The 21,938-nt window shown below is 38.4% G+C and overlaps 1 protein-coding gene across 1 annotated transcript in view; it reads left to right on the plus strand.

Annotated features, from left to right (window-relative positions):
* Positions 1-21,938, plus strand: part of Alk (Anaplastic lymphoma kinase) — a 714,232-nt gene that overhangs the window by 491,625 nt on the left and 200,669 nt on the right. Inside the window, exon 11 of the mRNA XM_083111550.1 lies at positions 17,708-17,749. Within this exon, the coding sequence (XP_082967676.1) occupies positions 17,708-17,749 (42 nt within the window). The remainder of the gene's footprint in view (positions 1-17,707; positions 17,750-21,938) is intronic.

The following is a 21,938-nucleotide window of genomic DNA, read 5'->3' on the forward strand; positions in this document are numbered from 1 at the left end:
AATATTCTAGTTCTTGAGGTATACGCACTAACTCAGACTTGAAAACATATGTAGACCAGCAATGGATCCATGCTAAAATGAAGCAAACGTGTGCAACCATACATGCAGAAATCTACTAGTTATAAAACGAAAACAATATATTACTGTTATTTAGCTTCGGCATAGGTCAACATGCTGCAAAACGATGGCGGTAGGATTTAAATTGCGTCATGTTCTACACTCTGGAATCGGTTTGGATGCTCCTGTGACTAATTTATATCTCTTTTTGTATCTGTTGTCGATGTCGAACACTAACCCACAACTCATGATTTCCGTGATTCGTATCTTCCATCGTGTCCTTTCACTAATACATAGACAGTTCCTCCATTGACAAGTATCGTACGTAGCGTATGGTTTCAACTTACAAAGAATGAAATGAATCATTTTATTGCAATTTCTGGAAATAACGCACTTGCTTCCGCATCAGGTGTTCTGTCCCTGCACAGGAGGTTTTTTTTTTTGTTGCAATCTTCCTTCGCTTCAAAAGGTCCCTCCTCTTTCATATTTGGAGCGGTAACACGGTAGCATTAACAAAGAGGAAAAAGAATGGCAAAACATGCCTTTCATTTCCTCATTATATAGGAACAGAGGCCTTTTTCATGGCGGAAACTTCATCGTGGCAATCTCGGTAATTGATCAACGTCAGGTCAAGCTGTTGGTCGCAGGAAGCTTCTGAGCTGACGCTCGGTGGGAGAGACAGATGGGGGCAGGGAACCGTGAATTATGACTACAAAAATGGAAAAGACTGGAAAAAATGCTACATGTCAATACCAGCTATGTGAATCCTATTTGCCTTATGCAAACTGGGAAGACCCCATTAATGTCTAGTAGAGAGAAAGAGAGAAGCTATTTTCAATGCAGTGCTTGAAATATTTTTTTTCTAAATCTTTACGAGCTTGCCTACCTATTGTCATGAAGTATATTAAAAAATAAATACATGTAGTAGCAGAGGTTTTTGCAATAACCGGTTAGGAAGAATTAAATTCACACAGAAGTGATCATAGAGATCTGGTATTGATAGTCTGATAATTAGCATATTTTTCGAGTTTCGTTATTCTGAAGATATATTGAAATTGTCCACAAATCTATTTTATGATGGCATTGGATGTAAGAATGTTCAAGTCCGCTCACGTATAATTATTCTACTGTGGTTGAGAACGACAAACCGTATTTGACGGCATATGAAACGTACTCCATTTTTTGCATGTATTTTTTTTAGGAAAGCTTTATCACTGAATATTATAAGTAATTTACAGTATTTCAAATATAAAGTAATGTGTAGGTCTACTTTCAACAAACAACTTACCAAATCTAACGGGGAAAGAATACATTGTAATCTTCCTCGTCAAAACGCAGACATTCATCTCCAGAGCTAAGTGACGAGTCTCTTGAAACCTCTTCTATATCAAAATCTGAGTCCTCATATAACAAATTGTCCATCCAGTGCATTACTAATGCCACGCTTCTTCAATGATTTAACCTCTGTATTAGTTTTCACAGCACCCCATGACCCATTTACTAGTAAAATGCTAGGCCTTTCGTCTTCTGATATTGTAACCTGAGTATCGGCCTATAAGACGCACTCTGCTTTTCAAACATATTTTTAAAGGAAAAAAGTGCGCTTTATACGCAGGCAAACACGCCACTTACATTTTAGTTGAGTTTAATTTGATTAGCCAATCGTGCGCTAACTTAACCAATCGGAGGGCATAACTCTTATAAATAACTCAGGGCTTGCTGCGTGAGCAGAGCACCTTGAACGTTCCAGTTACAATCAAAAACAGCTGAAATACTTTAATGATTTGCAAAATTTGCCTAAACAACAAGTGGAGAGCTATTGGCTAAAAGCTACGGACTACAACTCAACGTCAATATTATAAATTCTGACTGAGAGCTAAAAATGCATGACTGATCCAAAGGGAGTTTTCTCTCCGTAGTGACACTCTGGATGCGACATTTGTCACCTGAAGACGAACCAATCAAAGCAGGCATATGTGATAATATTGAGATGAAAATTGTCAGTCTCGGTCTCTTCTACAATTGTAATTGTCGATCTCTTGTCGAATATAAAATATGTCTTGTTCCAAAATGTGACTTGCCTATAAACAAATACAACCAGAGCATGATGCTCATCACATGATCTCCACAAATGGCCGACATTGCGAATGTGTGGAGCCTACCTTCACGGTCCTACATATGCCTTCAGGGCGGGTAAAGTGGTAAAGCAGGCACAGGCTGTACTTCACCCATGAATACAGAATTTCTAATTCTAATTTCTAATAATGTTGCTTTAATCTTTTATCCTCTTGGTATTTCTGAAAAACTCACATAGCATGTGCATCCTAGCACTGGATCTATGTGGAACTATGGCGAGTGTTCGTCACGAAGTGTCGGTCCTGTCTCAATTATTACAAGGTCCTTTTGGTCTCATCTCTTCAGGCATACTGACATGAACGAACATTCTGATAATAAATTACTAAACAATATGAAACCAGTCCTAAACCATCTCAACCTAAATGCGTATCGCATGATGTGATATGAACTGTTCACTCAATCTGTTTTTCAAGAAAAGCGTTTCACAGCGAAAACTTGAAACTCGCAATTAGTAATGAGCTGTTAATTCTTGATAAAGGACATAAAGTTTGTACTGTACACAATAATATCTAATACTGCGTTCATTACCACAACATCGCTTCTTGAGTGGACCCTAATTCTAGATTAGCAACTGTATGTTCTCATCAAATATGTACTTGGCATGTTAGAAATCACGACTACATATTCGAAATTTCACCACTGAATTTTCCTCTCATATTCAATTGTATGTGTATCTTGCAGAAGCCAATTATCGCAAGGTTACGACCTTTCACCGAGGAACTTTCCTTATTACATCCACTGAAAGTAATTACCTTTCTCCTTTGAACTACTTCAGTGCCTATATTTGTTCTTTTAAAACCCTTTATGACCTGCAGAATGTAATGAAAGAATTTTTTTGCAACTTTTTCGGGCGTAATTTTCTACATTGATCTTCCGAGCTTATAATTACCTGAGGGTAGTCCTCGAGATCAAGTTATAAGGAAATGTGGAAACGTTCAGAACACTTTCACCTATTAGCATGCAATGTTAATTAGTTGAAAGCACTACATTCTTTTATAGTGCTTTTAACTATTCTAACACCACGTTTCGAGAGAACGCCTCTTCTCTCGTCTTATGTTGAACAATTATTTTTTTTTGTCGATGATGGGGAAAGAGCCTATGCCAGACCTGTGATTTTACTACAAATTTGGTACCCTGGCCAACAGCTCCACGCACTCTCCATAATTCTGTACTGATTTGTGCTTCATTACGCTACTATTTATATTTTCTGAGGAGAGGTGACTATTTGCTTGAATTCTACACTGGCGTGACTTATAGGGTTTTGGGTCATTGCTATGAAGGCGGCTTTGATTTTCCCCAGCTTCCAATTTAGTTCTTTGTACAGTACTGTTATGTTGTTCCATTGAATTCTATGCGATTCATCTCATGCATGTTCGGCTATTTTCGACCTATCTGTTTCACCTTTGCGTGTGTTGCTTGTTATCTAGAGAGCACACAGATTCTCCTGTTTAAGTTCGTTGGAAATTTGAACCAAATGTGCTTATCTTTTGCGTTAATCCAGGGAGGTATGGTATGCATACTGTATGTGCCTTTTGAGTCAGTCTTTGTATTCCGCTGTTTGTCTGCTTGGCTGTGGGTGGTTCTCTTTGTTATGGTTGGCGCATATGCATTGACTTTCATTGTATCCATAATGTGTTCCTGTCCTTGTCTGAGTGTTGGCGGGATTTGAACAATTATTGTTGCCATTTAGCTTAGGCAGTGGGTTATTACGTTCTTTGTATTCTTGGGGAGGTTTGATTTGTAGGGTGTGTTTGTTGGCTTTCGATACATGTTTGATTTCCGGATGTATCAACTAGGACATCTAGGAACGGTAGGCGTTTGTTTTGTTCCTATTTATGTATTGTCATAGCTAATGAATATGCACGGTCATGTACGCGTAATTTAAACCTTATATTTGACTGTGGTAATGCAGGTATATATTTGAAGCCTCCATATCTGACGAGGCCCCAGTAATGTGTCATTACGAATTGGAGAGTTTTTAATTAAAGTTTTGTATTTTGGACGTGATTTGATATTGATGTGCGCCCAAGAATATACACCCACTAATAACTGAAAGCATTTGGTAACTACAGTCCTTTCCCCCTTTCTATTCCATCAATAATAGCAAAACTATACGTATCAGTGTACTGTCACTGTCTCACCAAATAATTCGAAGTGATAGATGGGAATGCCACCCTCATATAAATTATCATGTTTACTATTTTAGACGATGCGCTACTTCCATTAATCATCATATTGTTTGAAGTGTCAGTTAATAGCAAGAAACACTTGCATTCAAAAATTTGTTGGGTTTGATCAACGAAACCATGATGTATAAGTGTGTAAAAAATATAGTTTTTTCCTTAATTTTTTAGAATTTGCATTGTACGTACACCTAAAATATACATAATTATACCTTATGCTACGATGTGTCCATATTTACAGATTAAATATGGAAAGATCGTTTGTCAAGAAAATTAAAATTATTAAAAAAATACCTAATTCAATTGACAAGCTGCATTACACTGGCTTCCGTAATCAAACAGAATGAAATCCCTCTTTTTGTATCATCGATAAAATATATTTATTCTATCAGCACCAACAGTTGAAGGGTTAGCTAGAACTAAGGCGTAACTCTGAAAAAGTTTGGAACGAAAAGTATCTACACCCGCATTTTTTGCTAAAATATAACAATGTTCACGAGTATATATGCCTACAGTATACATGAATAGTGCCATATTCCATCTAGAGATGGAGGGTGAAACTACTTTTCGTTTCTTATCTCCTATGTTTTCGAGGTTACACCCTTTTTCCATCGATGCTGATGTAGTAGTAAATCATGCAAGTCAATAAACAAACATACCGTTATTGTAATTAACAGAAAACACGCCAATTATGTAGTTGCGACACTTGTATGCTTCGAGAAACAACACAATAATAATTGAAACATGTACGACTATTGGCAGATTTAGTTAGAGGAGCACGAGATGATTATATACTATAAAAAGTATTGATAGCATTATATTACAACTTACTAGACACTTGAATAGGTCAACACCGGACATCGGACCCTACATTTGTTGATTACAAGGCAATAACCTTAACTAATGGATGACACAAAGCGAGAGCATTCTATACTCTATCCCGGGAATCTCTGGAGCAAGGTCGAGCGAAACTGCAAAAAGGGAGAAAGCTAGTGGGCGGAGCGAAGGCTGATAGCTGCAGTCGCTTTCCCCCTCCACCCAATCCCGTTTCTTCTCATCCATCAATTGGTCGAGTCCTCTCGAGTCGCTACTTGCTTTCGTTCGTCCGCTCCAGAAATTCCTGAGACAGAGTATAGGTAAAATATTTCCCGTATTTGTGAGAGTTTCGCCTGTGAGAATGAATTCTCGAGCTTATCCCTTTCTGCAATTAATGTTAATACAAATAACGTAAAAGTACTTGTATTTTACAAAAACCTATCCGACCTCCATGGTGGAGTGGTTAGTACAGCACGCTCCGACTCCAGGGGACCAAGGTTTGAGTCTTATCCTGTACATGTTTGTTCTTTGCGAGTGTCCCTTCATCAATTTCATAATATCATCACTCACCCACATCGTCGCGATTACCCTAAAGTGTAAGAAAAGCGGCCTCCCCGATGGCGCAGTGGTAGCGTAAAGTGGACTTAAAACACCAAATAAATCAATCAATCAATGGAAGAAAAGCGACACTAAATAACAAAAATCACATGACAAAAATTTACAGGGTGTCTACCAGTGAAGAATGTCAATAAAGTCAAGGAAAGTCAAGAAATCAACAGGTAGATCAAGAAAAGTCAAGAAAATATGCTTTTGGTCAAGAATTTTTGCTATTTTTTTTACAGTATAGCGAGTTTTGATTGCTTTATACCTGTACTGGGATTTGATAAAATTGAAAATTTGGAAATTTAAAATTGTATTGAGTTGTGGTTAAGATTTGTTTACTTTATTTCTTAAGAATTTAATTCTTGTATGCTTGACGTTTTGAAAAATATTAAATAACGTAATATGGCCATTCTCCATCTAGGATGAAATCTGAAGCATTAATTTTTACATTCAATAATTCAAGCAAGTATAAATCTCTTGTGAAAGTACAGCTTCAGTTTTCATCTTAACCGACCTTGTGGTAGAGGTTTTTCAATTAATAAAAATATCTATTTTTCTTAATTTGCAATTATACCTAAGCAGGGACCGAGTAAATAATGTTAAGAAAATGGGGGGAAAGGTTATGAAAAAATCAAGAATTTTGGATTTTTTATTTTACTAACTTACTGTGTAATTAAAGAGCCATGGAAATTGACATGAATGAATATGGAAAATGGGAGTGAGAGTATGGTCTGTGCCCCTTCAGGAAAATATTCTAGATCCGCCTCTGTATACGACTAAATACTGATATACAAGTACCTAGAAAGCGTTTTTCCTACCCACACAGGAAGAAACTTATTAAGAGCACGTCTCAAGCGACGGGGAAGTTAATCCCTTCGCTCATTACCTGGAAATTAATATGCGGGTTCGGGTGAGAGAATTTTATGCTGTTGATCACCTCCCGTCTCTCCTTGGTGCTCCAATCTTGGATCCCCAGCGGGGATGGCAACACAGAAGACCCGCTAATTTGTTGCTGGGCTTCGTCGCTGCTGATTTTAACAAGTGGATAAATTAGTAGTTATCGATCGCCCGTGTCATGTACTTTCCTGCGGTTAGGCCTCAAGCATTCAGGCTTCTCATTGGCTGTCTCCGTGTTGGAACATGCTCATAAGCGCCGACTTTAAGGGGGGGGGCAAGGCTAAGGTGACCAGGCGTCCCGTTTTAGACGGGACAGTCCCTTGTTTTGAGTCTCTATCACGATTTCTTTTAAACGTAAAACGAGACGTAAAATTGGGTACGTATATACTCGAAGCCCAGTAGTACACGTGTGTGGTAGTGAGTCCTCAAATATATATATCGTGGAGTGAAGACGCAGTGAAATTGAAACTTAAGTGAATATAGTCGTCATCTCCATGTGAAAATGTAGTTCAGTCAATATTACCAATACACAGTGATACATGAAAATAAAATGGATGATTGTGGGCTGAAACTACCAAGGCGGATATTTTTCATACACGTATATGACTACCATTATTATCACATTAAAATTATATTCCATTGTACAGGGTGGCGCAGAGAAACGGCAAAATTTGAATGTGGAATTGGCAACACACTAGCGCCGGCCTTTGTTCCGGACCGATGCAACATCATTGAGGAGGCTTTGCCATTTAGTAATGATGCAGCATTGGAATGGTTCGGAGCGTGCTTTCGCTGTGAAAGCTTTTTATAAGAACGGTGATAGTGTGACTGCAGCGCAAAGGGTATTTCGGCAGCATTACCAGCTAGGACGTCTCAAGGAATATCAGTGATTTCTGCTGCAATCTTCTGTTTCAGTTCAGCAATGGTTGCAGGACGTGTGCTGTACACTTTACTTTTGAGATGTCCCCACAGAAAGAAATCTCAAAAACACTGAGATCAGGGGATCTCGAAGGCCATGAAATGTCACCGTTACGTGAAATGATCCGCTTTCCAAACAATTTGCGAATCGCCTTCATCGAATGTCAAGCAGTTTGAGACGTGGCTCCGTCCTGCTGAAACCACATGTTGTCGGTGTGAAGATGTGCGTCGTGCAACTTCGGTGCAAAGAATGTTTCAAGCATAGCAACATATCGATCTGATGTCACTGTTGTTCCAATACCTTCCTCACTTTCAAAAAAATAAGGGCCGAAAACACCATGACTTGACACTGCACACCATACTGTAACCTTGGTGCTATGTAATGGACGCTCGTGAAGCTGACAAGGATTTTCCCGATGGGACACGAGCATGACGTCCTAGCTGGTAATGCTGCCGAAATACCCTTTGCGCTGCAGTCACACTATCACCGTTCTTATAAAAAGCTTTCACAGCGAAAGCACGCTCCGAACCTTTCCAATGCTGCATCATTACTAAATGGCAAAGCCTCCTCAATGATGTCGCATCGGTCCCGAACAAATGCCGGCGCTACAGTGTTGTCAATTCCACATTCAAATTTTGCCGTTTCTCTCCGCCATCCTGTATATTCTCGAGCGTAGCATGCTCGAGGGTGGAAGGCTCGAACAAGTACGAGCGAGCAAAAGTGGTCCAATGCAGGCCTCTAGTGTGGATGTGAACCCTCTACTGAGGAGTGTCTAGTGAAATCTTGACTTCTAGGATAGGAGGTTGTTGGTTGTCATGCTGATGTAGCTACAGTCAGACCGCGCTATATCCAGGCGCGGGAAACGCCTTTATGGCAGTGACCCTGTGTTGACGCGTTTCCCTACGAAGGAACTCGCGGTCAAACAACCAATAGGCCTAGCGCTTTAGAAAGAACCCACAACGTTAAAAATCCCCCTCCCCAAAGCAGCCGGTAGGAAAACAGGATTTTGTCCAAATAACCGTTCTGCGCTGTGATTGTACATCGGTTACTGGCTTGACTCGAGAATAGTGGAACCTGATGATGCTTGATTAGGTGGGTCGTACAGGTCCTTTTTGATGCTCTCTCCAGAATGCAAAATAAAGATATTTGTAAATGATATCCCAGACAAGAAATTTGGCTTTGAATCGTATTTATACGCAGATGACTGTCTCCTGTACTGCGCATCTAACACATTAGAAAAAGTAATTTCAAGTATTGAAAAAGGAATGCCCGAAGATCTTGAGTTGTATCAATCTAACATGTTGAAAGTGAATGAGTCTACGACGCAAATATTACACGGAAAACAATAACATTACGCAAGTTGACAATATCAAAATAGATAATTCGAATATAAAACCAAGTGATAGTCTAAAATATATTGGTATGTACCTAGATAAGAATTTATCCTTTCCACAACATGTGAAGATTATGTGAGCACGTGCAGCACCTGGAATCAAACAGTTTCAGTATGTCTGCAAATATGTACACCTTGCTCATAAATTTGCGTTCTACAAAGCATTTATTAGGCCGTTACTTGAATATTGTTCCTCTGTACTCTATGGGATTAACATAAATAACACCAATAAATTAGAAAAAATGCAAAATTGGCCTATTCGTAGTATACGAAATACAACACACACGACTTCACGAACGAGCAAAGAACTGCAACTACCCACGCTTGAATCCAGGCGAAAATATGCGTTCCTACTTAAGATTCATCAGGAAATTCACACACACAACCACTTAACTAAGCGGCAATGTAATTACATGTATTAACATGAATTATCCCAATCTGCGATCTAATAACATCAATAGTATCAGAGTGCTAAGATGTAATAAGGGAAGATACGGATCAAATTCCCTATCATCGCTGGCAGGTAAGGCGTGGAATCAACTGCCTGGAGAAAGGAGAGAAAATTTACCAAATTTAAACAACAAATTAAGATGTTAATCTATGAATACTGAACTGACACCGTGCCTCATTTACCTCATTGCCTCCTTCACATATACTTAATTTTTATTCTTGTGTTTTTCAATTATATAGGTACACTTGTAATTTTCTATATTTTGTATATTTATAAACGTTAGCAGAATTGTATAGCTTAACAAATTAATTCATGTAGGCCAAAAAGCTGTTTTTATAGTAAGAAAATCTGTGTAAAATAAACTGTGAGCTTAAGTGTAACCCTACCTCAAATAATAAATAATAATAATAAGGTAGATTAGAGAAGTAACAACTGTTGTTTTATGTGGAACAGAATATGTGAATCAATGCAGTGCAATGAAACAAGTCGTGAGTAGAATCGGTGTGCGTGAGTGTGTATTGCATCATTCCTATTTATGCAAACAAATTACCAACTAGCTTCTAAAATACGCAATTCAACCGTGAGTGCTACTCGTATTATGCTACATGTAGTAACTCACTGTTAGTTTTTAGACATCGCCCACACCGAATCTAGACAAATGTATGCAAAGAGTTACTATATCCAGAGCCCACGCAAATATTTCAGATCCATAAAACTTTGTCTTTAAAGTGAACGATGGAAGACAGAAATTACAACCAGTGATAAAAAGGACTCATTCGTTTCTTTATTCCGTTGCACTGAGATTGGAAGATTCTATATCAGTCATAAAAAATGTCCTGTTCTTCTCGTCCATATGCACAAGCAACCAAGAATTTTTACTACTCTTCATTCTCTCAACTGATGCTGCATTTCACTAAACGTACGCCTCCGTCTGAACCAGTTCTTTTCTATAACAGTAGTGACTTCAATTGGTTAGAACTTATTCGTTCATGAAATCAGAATTTACGGGACTCTATTGCTTCCTAGACAAAGATACTGTCTTGTTATTCTTTCTTGTAAATCTAGGTTACTATTGTTGTTCTTAGCCTTCTGCAGTGGTGATGCTAAGATGTAGCGTTATCTATTTTCAAAATTAACTATTGCTGTGCCCAGTAAAAATTTAATTAAAGTAGAAGTTTGAGCTACCGTTATTACATATTACGTCGATAATTCTTTATTTCAAAGGGTCTGTCTTCATTTTATACAGGCAATATGTACACAACGTACCAGTTATAGTAATTTTTGTTACTAGTTTTGGAGCATAAAATCACTGTATTTTCAAGAAATCAAGAAAGTACGCTGAACATGTTTTGGTTTAGAAATTATCTCGAGTAATTTCCACTCTTTATTTGAAGAATTAGTGTGGTCTGTTTGTGATTGCCATAGTTAAATTCCTAGGATTTCTTCCACGTCCACATCATATCTTGTGTGCCCTACGTGACGTTTCTTAATAACACGAGCAGCAGCAAGATTTAAGTTCCTATCTCACATAGGATGACGAAATCTCCCGTATTTCCAGGGATCTCCGTATTAGAACATTTTTCTTATCCTCCCGGCTCCCGTATTGACATCCTATTTCTCCCGTATTTTTCATTAACAACCAAAATCGCAAAATTTCAACTCATTCCGACTTCGGCGGGCCATACAAAGCTTCAAGTCGATTTCAAGATCTTGTACGTTTAACCTTTGGCGGGCGGAAATGACGTCATATCTTGCAGTAGTTGACAGATGCTTAGTTCTGCATCAGTGAACAAACACATATGGGTTAGGACCAATAAACGTGCAAATTTGTAAAATTTTATCCTCTATTTTGATCGTATATTATATAAAATGTAAATTAATTATTTAGTTTAATATTATCCATTGCATAAACACTTGCTGGAGTGATGCCGCACCACTAAAAATGAGAAAATTTGCAGCGACTAAATCTCCCGTAAACTAAATGCCGAAAGTTTGAATTCTCCCTTAAATTCATGGCCGAAGGTTGGTCACCCTAGTCCCACACGACATCGACGCTGTTTTTTTTTATTGTTTTTTTTAGTTTCTCTATAGTTCTGTGTATGGGCGTATTTAAGGGGGGGTGTTCAACGGGTCCAACCCCCCCCCCCCCCACACACACTTTTGGTTCAGTAAAATTACCAGATTACCTGTTCTATCTGCTTGTTCATAAAAATTTATTCGGACCTATTTTATTTTCCTAAATTAGAGACGTATAGGACGGGATACGGACGGGATGGAAATTACGTAATTCCACACACCAGATGGGATTGCAGGCCAAATGTCTGCAATTTCCTAATAGTTTCTGAACTTCTCTGGACAATGCTCAGATAATTCCTGAAATTTTGCAAAATCTGTAATGTTACATGTAACTTCTGCCCGGAGCAGTTGTTTGTGAACTTGTAGCACAAATATTACCTTTTCATTATAAGTTCCCGATATTAAGCATTCATAAAGTTCTAATTTTTTGACAATTTGAAGTTTCCAAACTGTTTGATAATCGCGAGAGTCCATAAATCATTTTCCAAAGTCTAGATCGGAATGGGATTTGTTCCATTTGGAAATGTAGCAGCATGTGGATTAGCTTTAGATATTATTTCTACTCTCGCTGGGTTGGGTGCAGAATTAGAAAAAAAAAATATGTTTTTTTCAAGGATACGCTTGCGCTGATGTAATGCGTGGTAGATTTAAAGGAGCGAGGTCGATAATTTTAGAGAAGTGTCCAAAAGCAATTTTTGTGCATTGTTTAGCGCATATTTTAACTCTAGGTGTTGCCCATCATGTGAAATTTATGCGATAAGAAACTACATTGGGACTGTAAAACCAGTTATATATTTTTCCTGGAGTCTTTTAAATATCGCATTGCAAGAAAGCCAAGGAAACACCGTAATATTCTCAAGTTGTTTAACACAAAATGGACAGAAAAGTATCAAAACTAAGTAGCGTGACTTGTGGAATTGTTTTCACCAGTTGTAGAAACTTTACAGACTTTACAATTTACCAGTACAAGAGAACCATTTCAGCAAGCTCTTCAGTTTCTTCAGTGTGTAACCTATGGGGAGATTGAAATATCTCTACTTGTTCAAATCAAATTGTTTTCATGCATTGCAACATTATTTTGACCACCTTAAAAGGTGGACTGTTCAGTATTGTGAACATGTCAGCATTCTAATAGAGATCATCATCATCCTTTACTGTTTCCTGCCTCTGGCTGGGTCGGCGTAGAAGTCAAGCCTCTGAATTTGTTTCTGGTCTTCCACCATTCCTCTCTTTCCACGGTGTTCCAATCTTGTCTTCTTCTCCTAACACTCTCCGCGATATGCTCTTACCACCGACATCTTGGTCTTCCCCTTGACCTCATTATCACTCCTTCTGCATTGTAAGCTCTTACTGGTAGTCTTTCTCTCCATCCATCCATCCTCTTCATGTGTCCAAACCATCTCATCTGTACCTGATCTATTCTGTCATGAAGCTTCAACACCCCCACTGTCTGTCGTATCTCCTCATTCCTTATTCTATTCCTTCTAATCTTCCCCAACATACTCCTTAATAATTTCATCTCCACTGCCTGCGTCTTTCTTTTTCTTCCTTTTTTCTAATAGAAATATTTAAAAATAAACCCAAAGAGAGAGTTCCAAAGCAGAGAAACTACTTGGAGACTATGATGATGAAATGAAGAGACCAAGAACACCCAGCTGAGAGCACAAAAGAATATTACATTTTTGGACCATTGTGTAGTAAAATGAATTCACGTTTCTCTGAACACAATGAACACATTGCAAAATTGCAGCAACTTCTTCCAAAAATGTGAAATGGCTATCCCTCATTCATTGGAACAGTGTATCAAAATGTTGAATGACCTGGTTGATAATTTTTCCATTTTCAAATCTGAATGACAAATGCGGCCAAAGGAGTGGCAACCGTAATTGAAAAGACACGTCCAGGATCGGCATTATAGGCAGTAGAAAATTGTGATGTGCTATTTTACCTAATGCACAAATTGTTTGTGATTTTGGCTACACTGCCAGTTTCAACTGCAACACCAGAGAGGATGTTTTCAACGTTGGAGAAGTTGAAATCGTGTCTTCGAATTCGACGGGATATTCTCGACTAATGGACCCTGCACTGTTAAATGTACGTAGGAATATTAAAATAAAATAACACCGAAGATGTTATTTTCAATTTTGTAGCAAGGAGGAAAATACTAATTCTAATATTGTAATTCTTTTTTAAAGTGAAGCTGGGAATAGCTTTTTTAAAAGCATTTTCTACTAGTTTCATATATAGAAGTTTGTAGATAGACCTAAATTAATTAAGTTATGGCCTTTCATGTGGTGCCAGATTGGATTTTGATAGCCTGATCATACCTAGGCTTGCTATACATCCCGGATTTTCCGATACAGGCACGGAATGTTATCATTTGTACCGATGTCCTGAATATTTTTTACGGGAATGTCGGATGGGGAAGAGTAAATTATTAAAACTGTACTTTCATGAACTTTATTTATACTTAAATGCGTGGGCGTATTTTACAATTGCTCATTTTACAAAACAATCTAACTGTACATTGAACCGCTCCCTCTCAATAATACAGAGTTATCGAGTTACAAGAATATGCTGCAAAGATATTTGACTCCACAATGGCACCGCCATCTGCTAGAGTGCGCGTCAAATCTCCTGCATATGGCCTTGAACTGCTGAACAGCACCAGCGAATCACAGACGTGCGGCGTTGCCTAGTTCAGAACCTGTTTCACCTCGCTACTAAATCGTGTACCTGGCGCTCGGATATAAATATATTATTTCAAGTGTCAGTAGTTCAACAGATGGAAAGATAATGAATTTGCGAGTATGTACGAAAAACAAGCGTGATTGTAGCTTATACCGTTCCCTCTGTAGAAGCAATGTCATTATAAACGTATTTGCATTGTATCGTTTTTGTTCTCCCTTCGTTCCTGTTGCATTCCGAAACTTTCCGATTAGCGAATGGAACAGGGCAGGTTCGTTCCCAGTGATGGTAGAAGGAGAAATTGACGAAGAGGATACCGTCACTGTTCGTTTTTCCCACGTTTTTAGTGTGTGTGTGTGTGTGTGTGTGTGCAGCATGTCGTTGAGTAAACCAAGTGGTAGTGATAGCGAGAGAAGAGAGAACAATACAGTGTTGTACGAAGCCAGGCACGACGGGTGATTTTTCAGGTGTACAATTTTTTTTAAAAAAAATGTTCGAGTGAAGAAGAGAGCAGTAAAATTGACTTTAAGAAGTGCCAGGCTCTAACAGCTCAAGCGTGTGGTGTGAATCAAGCTACCGTTTCTCGGATATGTTCGAGGGCAAAACAATGTGGATCGGGGCCTGCTCCAATGTTTCAATCACCTAGAAAGCACATTAACGTACCAAAAAAGAACGACAAACTTAGATAACTTTGAAAAAGACGTAGTTCGTAGAACCGTCTTTGAAATTTACGATTGTGGCGAATTTTCTACTGCCAAAAGGATAACGTACTCTTTACGGGGCAAAATATCTTACAAAGGCTGTACAACTTCCACCTTGAGAATATTGAAACAATTATGCAGTGCCTCTGGCATAATCAGGTATGTTCTTTTCTTCCATTAAGTTTATTATATGTTATATTATCTAATGTTCCGTGCTCTCCGTGACAAGGCGTTTCGCTCAACCACGCTGTCTCTTTTCCGTGTGAGATTTCGACATGGCACCGCTGCAGTGCGCTGCTATTGGCTATCGCCATATGCAGGAGATTTGACGCGCACTATAGCAGCATAGTAAGCTGGTTACTGTAAATAATCAGTGCTCGGGTGCCTATCTGTTCAGTCCGAAGTTTTCAAGTAAAGTTTCGACATTGTGAGATAGCAGCTTAGCTCATTGTGGCACCGAAAAGTAATTGGAATGTTGATGAAGTGGATTTCTGTTTTGTTTTGTTTTTACTAAGAGGTGTAAAGAATATGATAATTGATAATGGACTGTACTAATGTACATAAGAATTATGTTGTACGTATACAACTTTGATTTAAACTTTGTCTGGTCCAGCCCCTCCGCTCCCTAACAAGCTTCCAGTCAACAGTGTCCCAGGTTTTCACTTATCAAATACAGGAATTTACCTACAGAGAATTTTGTTCATGTATTCTTTAGTTACTGGTGGGTTTTGTAACACGTTGATTTTCCATAAGCAGCTTTTCCCCTAGCTCACCGCAAACACTGAGCCGACACAGGATTTTTCAACTCGGGCTAATTGCAGATACCAACAATACGGTGCCCGTTGAGACCATTCTTCCTATGGTTACCATGAAACCACTGTTGTAATTTGGAAATGCACCGGTTGAGGAGACAGGTTTCTGGGTGAATGACGCTTAAACTGGGAATTGCAGCCACGATACGATGCGTGGTTGGTTCCGTGTTGTTGTTAACTGTGGTTTTTGTCACGAAAGTCTGCCAATGTGAAAGCAAAAAGCACTCGGTAGCCGTGTAAAATGGGATAATTTTTTCCCCTCTGGGTTTTGTATTGTTGGAACTCGTACACCATCTTGTTGTGCGTTTGAAGCATATAGTATTTTTTTTACGTTTCTTCTGCGTTATGGAAGATTTGCCTAACGTTGGTTTTTGTGCCTATTGAGCATACCGTATTTTATCGTTGCGGTTTTTATCCCAAATTTGTTTGCAAAAAGTGTGATGCGACAATTATGTGAAACTATTTTACAAAACAAAAACTGTACAGGTATTACCGGCACTTAAAAATCATGTATTACTAGGTAACTTTGTCTTTGGGGCAAGATTAGGATGCACGGAATACTCGTGACTTGAATAGTCCAAATCGACGAACATCATTTCTTCGTGACAGTTTAGCAAACATATTTATTTTCTATTCTAAATAAATTTTCATTCGTATATGTCATTTTCAAAATTACCCACAAATTATTGTTTCAAACACACTAGTCACTGAATTTTTCGTCACCAAACAGAGAAAATATCTCTGCGTGATATAAGAATCCCATAAAACCTGAAGAAATATGTAATGACCTAAAACAAAGGTTTATTTTATGTGCATAAACCTACAATAGGTTCTAACAAGAAAAATTGGTTATTTTATTGTATTTATTTGTATTTTTCATGAAACGATGACAACTTGTTATTCCTTATTTACCTGCAAAGGGAAAAATAGGTTAAAAACTTTAAATCCGAGGTCTATCGTGACCCATCCTCACCTTCGCGATTAGCCAAAAGTGACAGAAAAGCGAAGTAAAATATATCAATCAATTTCAACTCATTGTTATCTATTCAGTATGCCCGCTGGTCACTCAAATAACATGATATAATCCGAAAGGTACACTCAGAGGGGTGAAACTTTACCGTAGCATTAATTCTTCCCAGTCTTCGCAGCGACATGTGTGTGTGTGATTTCATCATTCTGTATCTTCGATGGAAGCGTTTGAATTTTGCGAGCTCCCAGGCCGAGGCATTTGTGCATGACATCGTGAACTGTCGATCGTGAGATTTCCAACTCCAGGCTTCCAGTTCGGATAGAAATGCGTGGGCGCAGTTGAATTCTGTACCTCTGATTCGATCGACCTGTTCGTGGAATGCGCCAGCAAAATGTGGGCGACATAAGTTGGAGGGGACGAATTGCGGTGCATCCGGACTCAATAAACAATAGTCTTGCTTACATAACCTTATGGGTAAGACCAGAGAAAAAAGTAGGGGAGGGTTGGCAAGGGCTGAATTGAGATTTAAATGTTACTAATTTTAATGTTAATGCTTTATTATTATTATTTCATGAGATTCGCTCTTGGCTACTTCCCTCGTCGCGCTCTTGGTATGGATTATGTTAATGTTTCTTACAAGAAAACAATTTTTTTCATTATTTAGCACATACAGGAGATGTACTTCGTGGAAATTTCAGCGAGAAATACAGTATCGACCAGCCAAGTAAGGCAGAGACTTGGATTCGAGTCCTGGTCGAGTCTGCATTTTTCGCTGGCATTTCAACGTAAACAATTCCGGGTACTATTTAGTGCACTATTTTTACAATGAGGATAACATGACTAAAAATATCTCAAATCTCTCTCTCTCTCTCTCTCTCTCTCTCTCTCTCTCTCTCTCTCTCTCTCTCTCTCTCTCTCTCTCTCTCTGTGTGTGTGTTTGTGTGTGTATGCACGTACTATTTTTGTGTTACATTACTCAAAATTATTTTTGTTCTTTTCCATTAGGTGTACCTCCGCCTTGGACATATCCCTCACCGGAAATAGAAAGTAAGTGATGTTATTTTATATCTATTATGAAATTTTCTTTAATATTATTTGCATAAAACTTGCTAACTTCTTGCATTAATCTTTTATATCTATAACCAAAAATATTGCCAAATACGATTGCTAAATAAAACTGATAATTAGGACTTCTATACTTTACAGGTATGGGCTGATTTATCTGATCAAAAACTATGCAGAGAATATTTTTAAACACTAGAGCTTCTCTGTCCTCGCACTGTATTTGTGCTACTTAAAATTATACAAAATCAAAATGTTTGTAGTAAATTCCACGAGCGCGATACGTTAATGGATGTATTTTGTATAAACAAATTCACGATGAATAACATGAAATATTTTACAGTTTATGTTTAAATGTGACATATGCACAACACGTGTCTCATGGTGTTCTGGTGCAGTTCTTCCTCCCAAAAATAATATTGCATAGACCCTCATGATTCAATCTTGCAATGTAATTAATATGCATTGATCTGGAGGTGTCGAGCACGAATTATGAGGTGATGTGGAAAGTGGTTTAATTCCAATATTGTTACCACGATAACTGCCGTCAAATTTAAAGTTTATAATTTTTCATTTTTATAGAAGATAAATATTTCAGAGAACATATCTTCTATTGAATTTGAGTAGAAACTGGTTGAAACGTTGAAAGATCGCCAACTTTCAAGACAGCATAAACTTTGGAATATGCTCTTGGCGCTGTTGATGTGCGAAATATGAATCTCCACATACAATCCCAGTCGACTTTTCCAAATGCAACTTCGTTAAACAAAATTTTCCACATAGATAACAGCTACAAAACACCGGTTCAAAAACTGATCTCGTCTTTCATATTTCACATCAAATATTTTTCTCATCCAATATATATATAGCCCCAATCCCACCACTCACTCACTCACTGACATAAATGTTCTCCGTGAAGGAAGCCCCGGAGGCGAAAAATGTCCGATTACGACCCCCCATGAAATAGTCCCAAAAGAGCGAGAAAATTCAAAAATCGCTCAATCGGCCCTTCCTTAAGGGTGAAAATGCCCTTTTCTCACGCCCTTAGCAACCGTTGCCATGGGCATTTCTTTTGCACACATTGTTTCCTTCAATTCTTAATTGTCTAGCTACATTATATTTGTCACAGATCAATAGCACACAGATGAATCAACACCTGGTTCAAAAAGGTGCCTTAAACAAGGGTGACATCTACATAAGGAGTTTCAGCCCAGAATCAATTACTTACGTATATATTGGTAAACTCAATGCGAAAAATGTTATCTACATCGTGGTTCTTTTAACTAAATGTTTAGAGGTATAATAACAAACAATTATTTAGAGTTTTTGCCGTGCTTGTTGTTGTCCATGGAAACGGACGTTGCTAGGGAACTTAAAGAAAGTATATTTTCACCCCGAGAACTACTGTAAGGGAATTATGCTAGACTTTTCGAATTTCAAAATACAAGCGTCAGAATTTATTACGGAGGCAAGGTAGGAATTTGAGGAGAATGACGGAAAACAATTATTATCCAATTATGTTTAAAAATGTAAAAATGACAAAAGACGTAAATATTGCATTTCCAATTTAGTGTCGCTATTGAATTCGTTTATGCAAGACATCCAGCTAATAATCTTGAAACGGTTATTAATTACTCAGTTTATTATTAAGAAAATAGACAATAATGCTTTGAATATTTGTGCCTTATTAGAGCCCATACACACACAAAGTTACTTTCTAAACTTTTAAAATTAGTGAACTTATACACTTGTTCCCCTTCATCCAATACAGCATGCAGACATTTTATCCCATCTATAATATGATTACGCCCACAAAGTGGCCGAAGGTCACGCATGCGAGCGTACAAGACGTGGCCTTGGCACGTCGAAAGTACGCGAGTATTCGTATATATAGATAAATGGAAGTGATGGAAAAAATATTTGTGTGTGCGTAAGCGGCATAAAACAACAAAAAATCGTATATGCACTTCCTTTCAACATTGTATTGGATAATGAGGAATAGCCTCCAAAATGTGGTATTGGTGGTAACGCCTTGTAATGAAGGGGGCTTTGGTTTATTACCCGGTCGTTCGGATTCCGCTTCAAACTGTAAGTCCAGTCCCGATTAGCCTATCTGATCATAAAGTGGACTTAATCTTTTGATAATGAAGAAACATATATGCGAATGTCAATTGCTAATGGCACTTGTCAAGATGAATTATAATATTTGTTAATAAGGAAGGAAAAAATAATTTGTTTGAATTTACATTATGACAGATTAACTACAAACATGAATCCCTTCTTGTAATCAAGGAGTATCGGGTTCGATACACGGTGGAAGTTCATAGTGGTTTAGATCTCACTTTAAACTGTAGTTCCAGCTCCCAATTAGCCTTTCAGTGCATAAAGTAGACTTAAATCAAACTCAAACCAAGCAGGTTTGTTGCTCTGGTAACCATAATGGCAAGCTTTGAATACTATCGGATAGAGCCTTAGATCTTATGTGGACAGTGGAAAATAAGATTCAAGCACATTTAATGAACGTGAAAGGTATGTATGAAAGTATGTCTAAACCCCTCCTTTGATTTTTATTAAAGTACTGCGGCTTCATTTCAAATTACCTAAAAGGTAGGTAAATTGAAATCCATTTGGTTCTCTACTTAGCATGTGGCTAGCTGTGTCTTGTCTCTCTTACAAGGGATGGTTGGCCAAGAATATTACGATTCAAATTACCCTAGTTGCGCAGCTTACATTATCGCTTGCCTGATGCCTTCAGTGTACTCGTAGTCGTCGAAAAAGATTCAAAGGAATTTGTTAGGAACTTCCCCGTACCTTGAATAGGTGCGCCATATGTTAGAGAACTAAGTCGGAAAAGTTTGTGAATAATTCAAACTGCTAAAGGTCATTTTCGTCAGCCTGCAGTTCCAAGTGTTCTTAGCTATTCTCGACAAAGAAAGGACTTTCAGAGAACTCGGAGATGAAATTTTATGTTGGTACAAGGAACGAAGAAAAGTAAATCCTTGTAAGTGGCGTTTTTCTCTGTGCCTCGACGACACAAGGAAAAATTAATATTTAAACAAGTAATTTTGTAATACCTAATTTGAAATACATAATGCATACTCTTCAATAAATTAGGTATGCTCTATCGCATAAAGGAAAAGGTCATCTTCGCGTTAAGTGGTCGACTTTCCATCTCACTACCAAAGATCATAATCTTCAACTGTTTCAAGTATACTCTACTTTACGTGTACCCTGTAAAGAAAAAATGCAACTTGGTATGAATATCTAACAGAATTGAACGCAAAAAATAGTCTAAAAAATACCAAGAACTCTGCGATATGTCGCTGAAAGTCAGGAGCGACATGCTGAAAACTTTGACTATCTATGATGTACGTATGATTACACTGCACAACAAATTTGAAGACATTTTCTGTCCTTTATATGAAGTCATGTGATTTGGACTAAACACAGGACACAGAATTAAAGTGTGAAAACCGTATGCTTCTATCAAAAAAGTGCTCCCCTGTGCATAGCACCACGCCATGAAGGCGTATAGGGGGTGTGCGGGTAACGCCCCACACTTTCTTGATCCGGTCGTGAGTGAGGGTGATGTGATCAGCATCACGGCCCTGACCGCCTTTACCCCCCCCCCCCCCAGGGTTTCCCCCAGGTACCCATGTTATTCGACGCTGGGTGGGCGCCGGGGCCGCTTCCATCGTTAGAAAAGTTCCCGGATTTGAACCGGCCGGGGATCGAACCCGGGACCTTTAGCATGGTAGTCAGACGCGTTACCGACTGAGCCACCTATCATTTTCATTGGACAGCCACCTGATGCATGTGTGAAAGGCATATGACAATACACTGTACAGTAAGAAAGCACAGTAACAATACCTACAAACATGACGTTGTGGAGCATTTACGCTTGTACATATCTGTAGCGGTCTCCCTGATGATAGACCAACAATAGTCAGTAAGCATACTGCTGGTCCAACCACTTTTCAAACACAGCAATGTGCTGGTGGAACCTTTCCCCATGTTCATCACTGACTGCTCCCAGGTTTTTCAGGAAAAAGGCCACAGGTGGGTCCAGAAAGTGTAATTTGAGGTACATGTGGCATCCCATGGCACCATGTCACGAACAGTCATTCATATGTGTGTGCTTGGACATTACCCAGGAAACTAGAACGCACCAACT

This window comes from Lepisma saccharinum, chromosome 25 (assembly GCF_977018435.1).
Source record: "Lepisma saccharinum chromosome 25, izLepSacc3.1, whole genome shotgun sequence".
NCBI lineage: Eukaryota > Metazoa > Arthropoda > Insecta > Zygentoma > Lepismatidae > Lepisma > Lepisma saccharinum.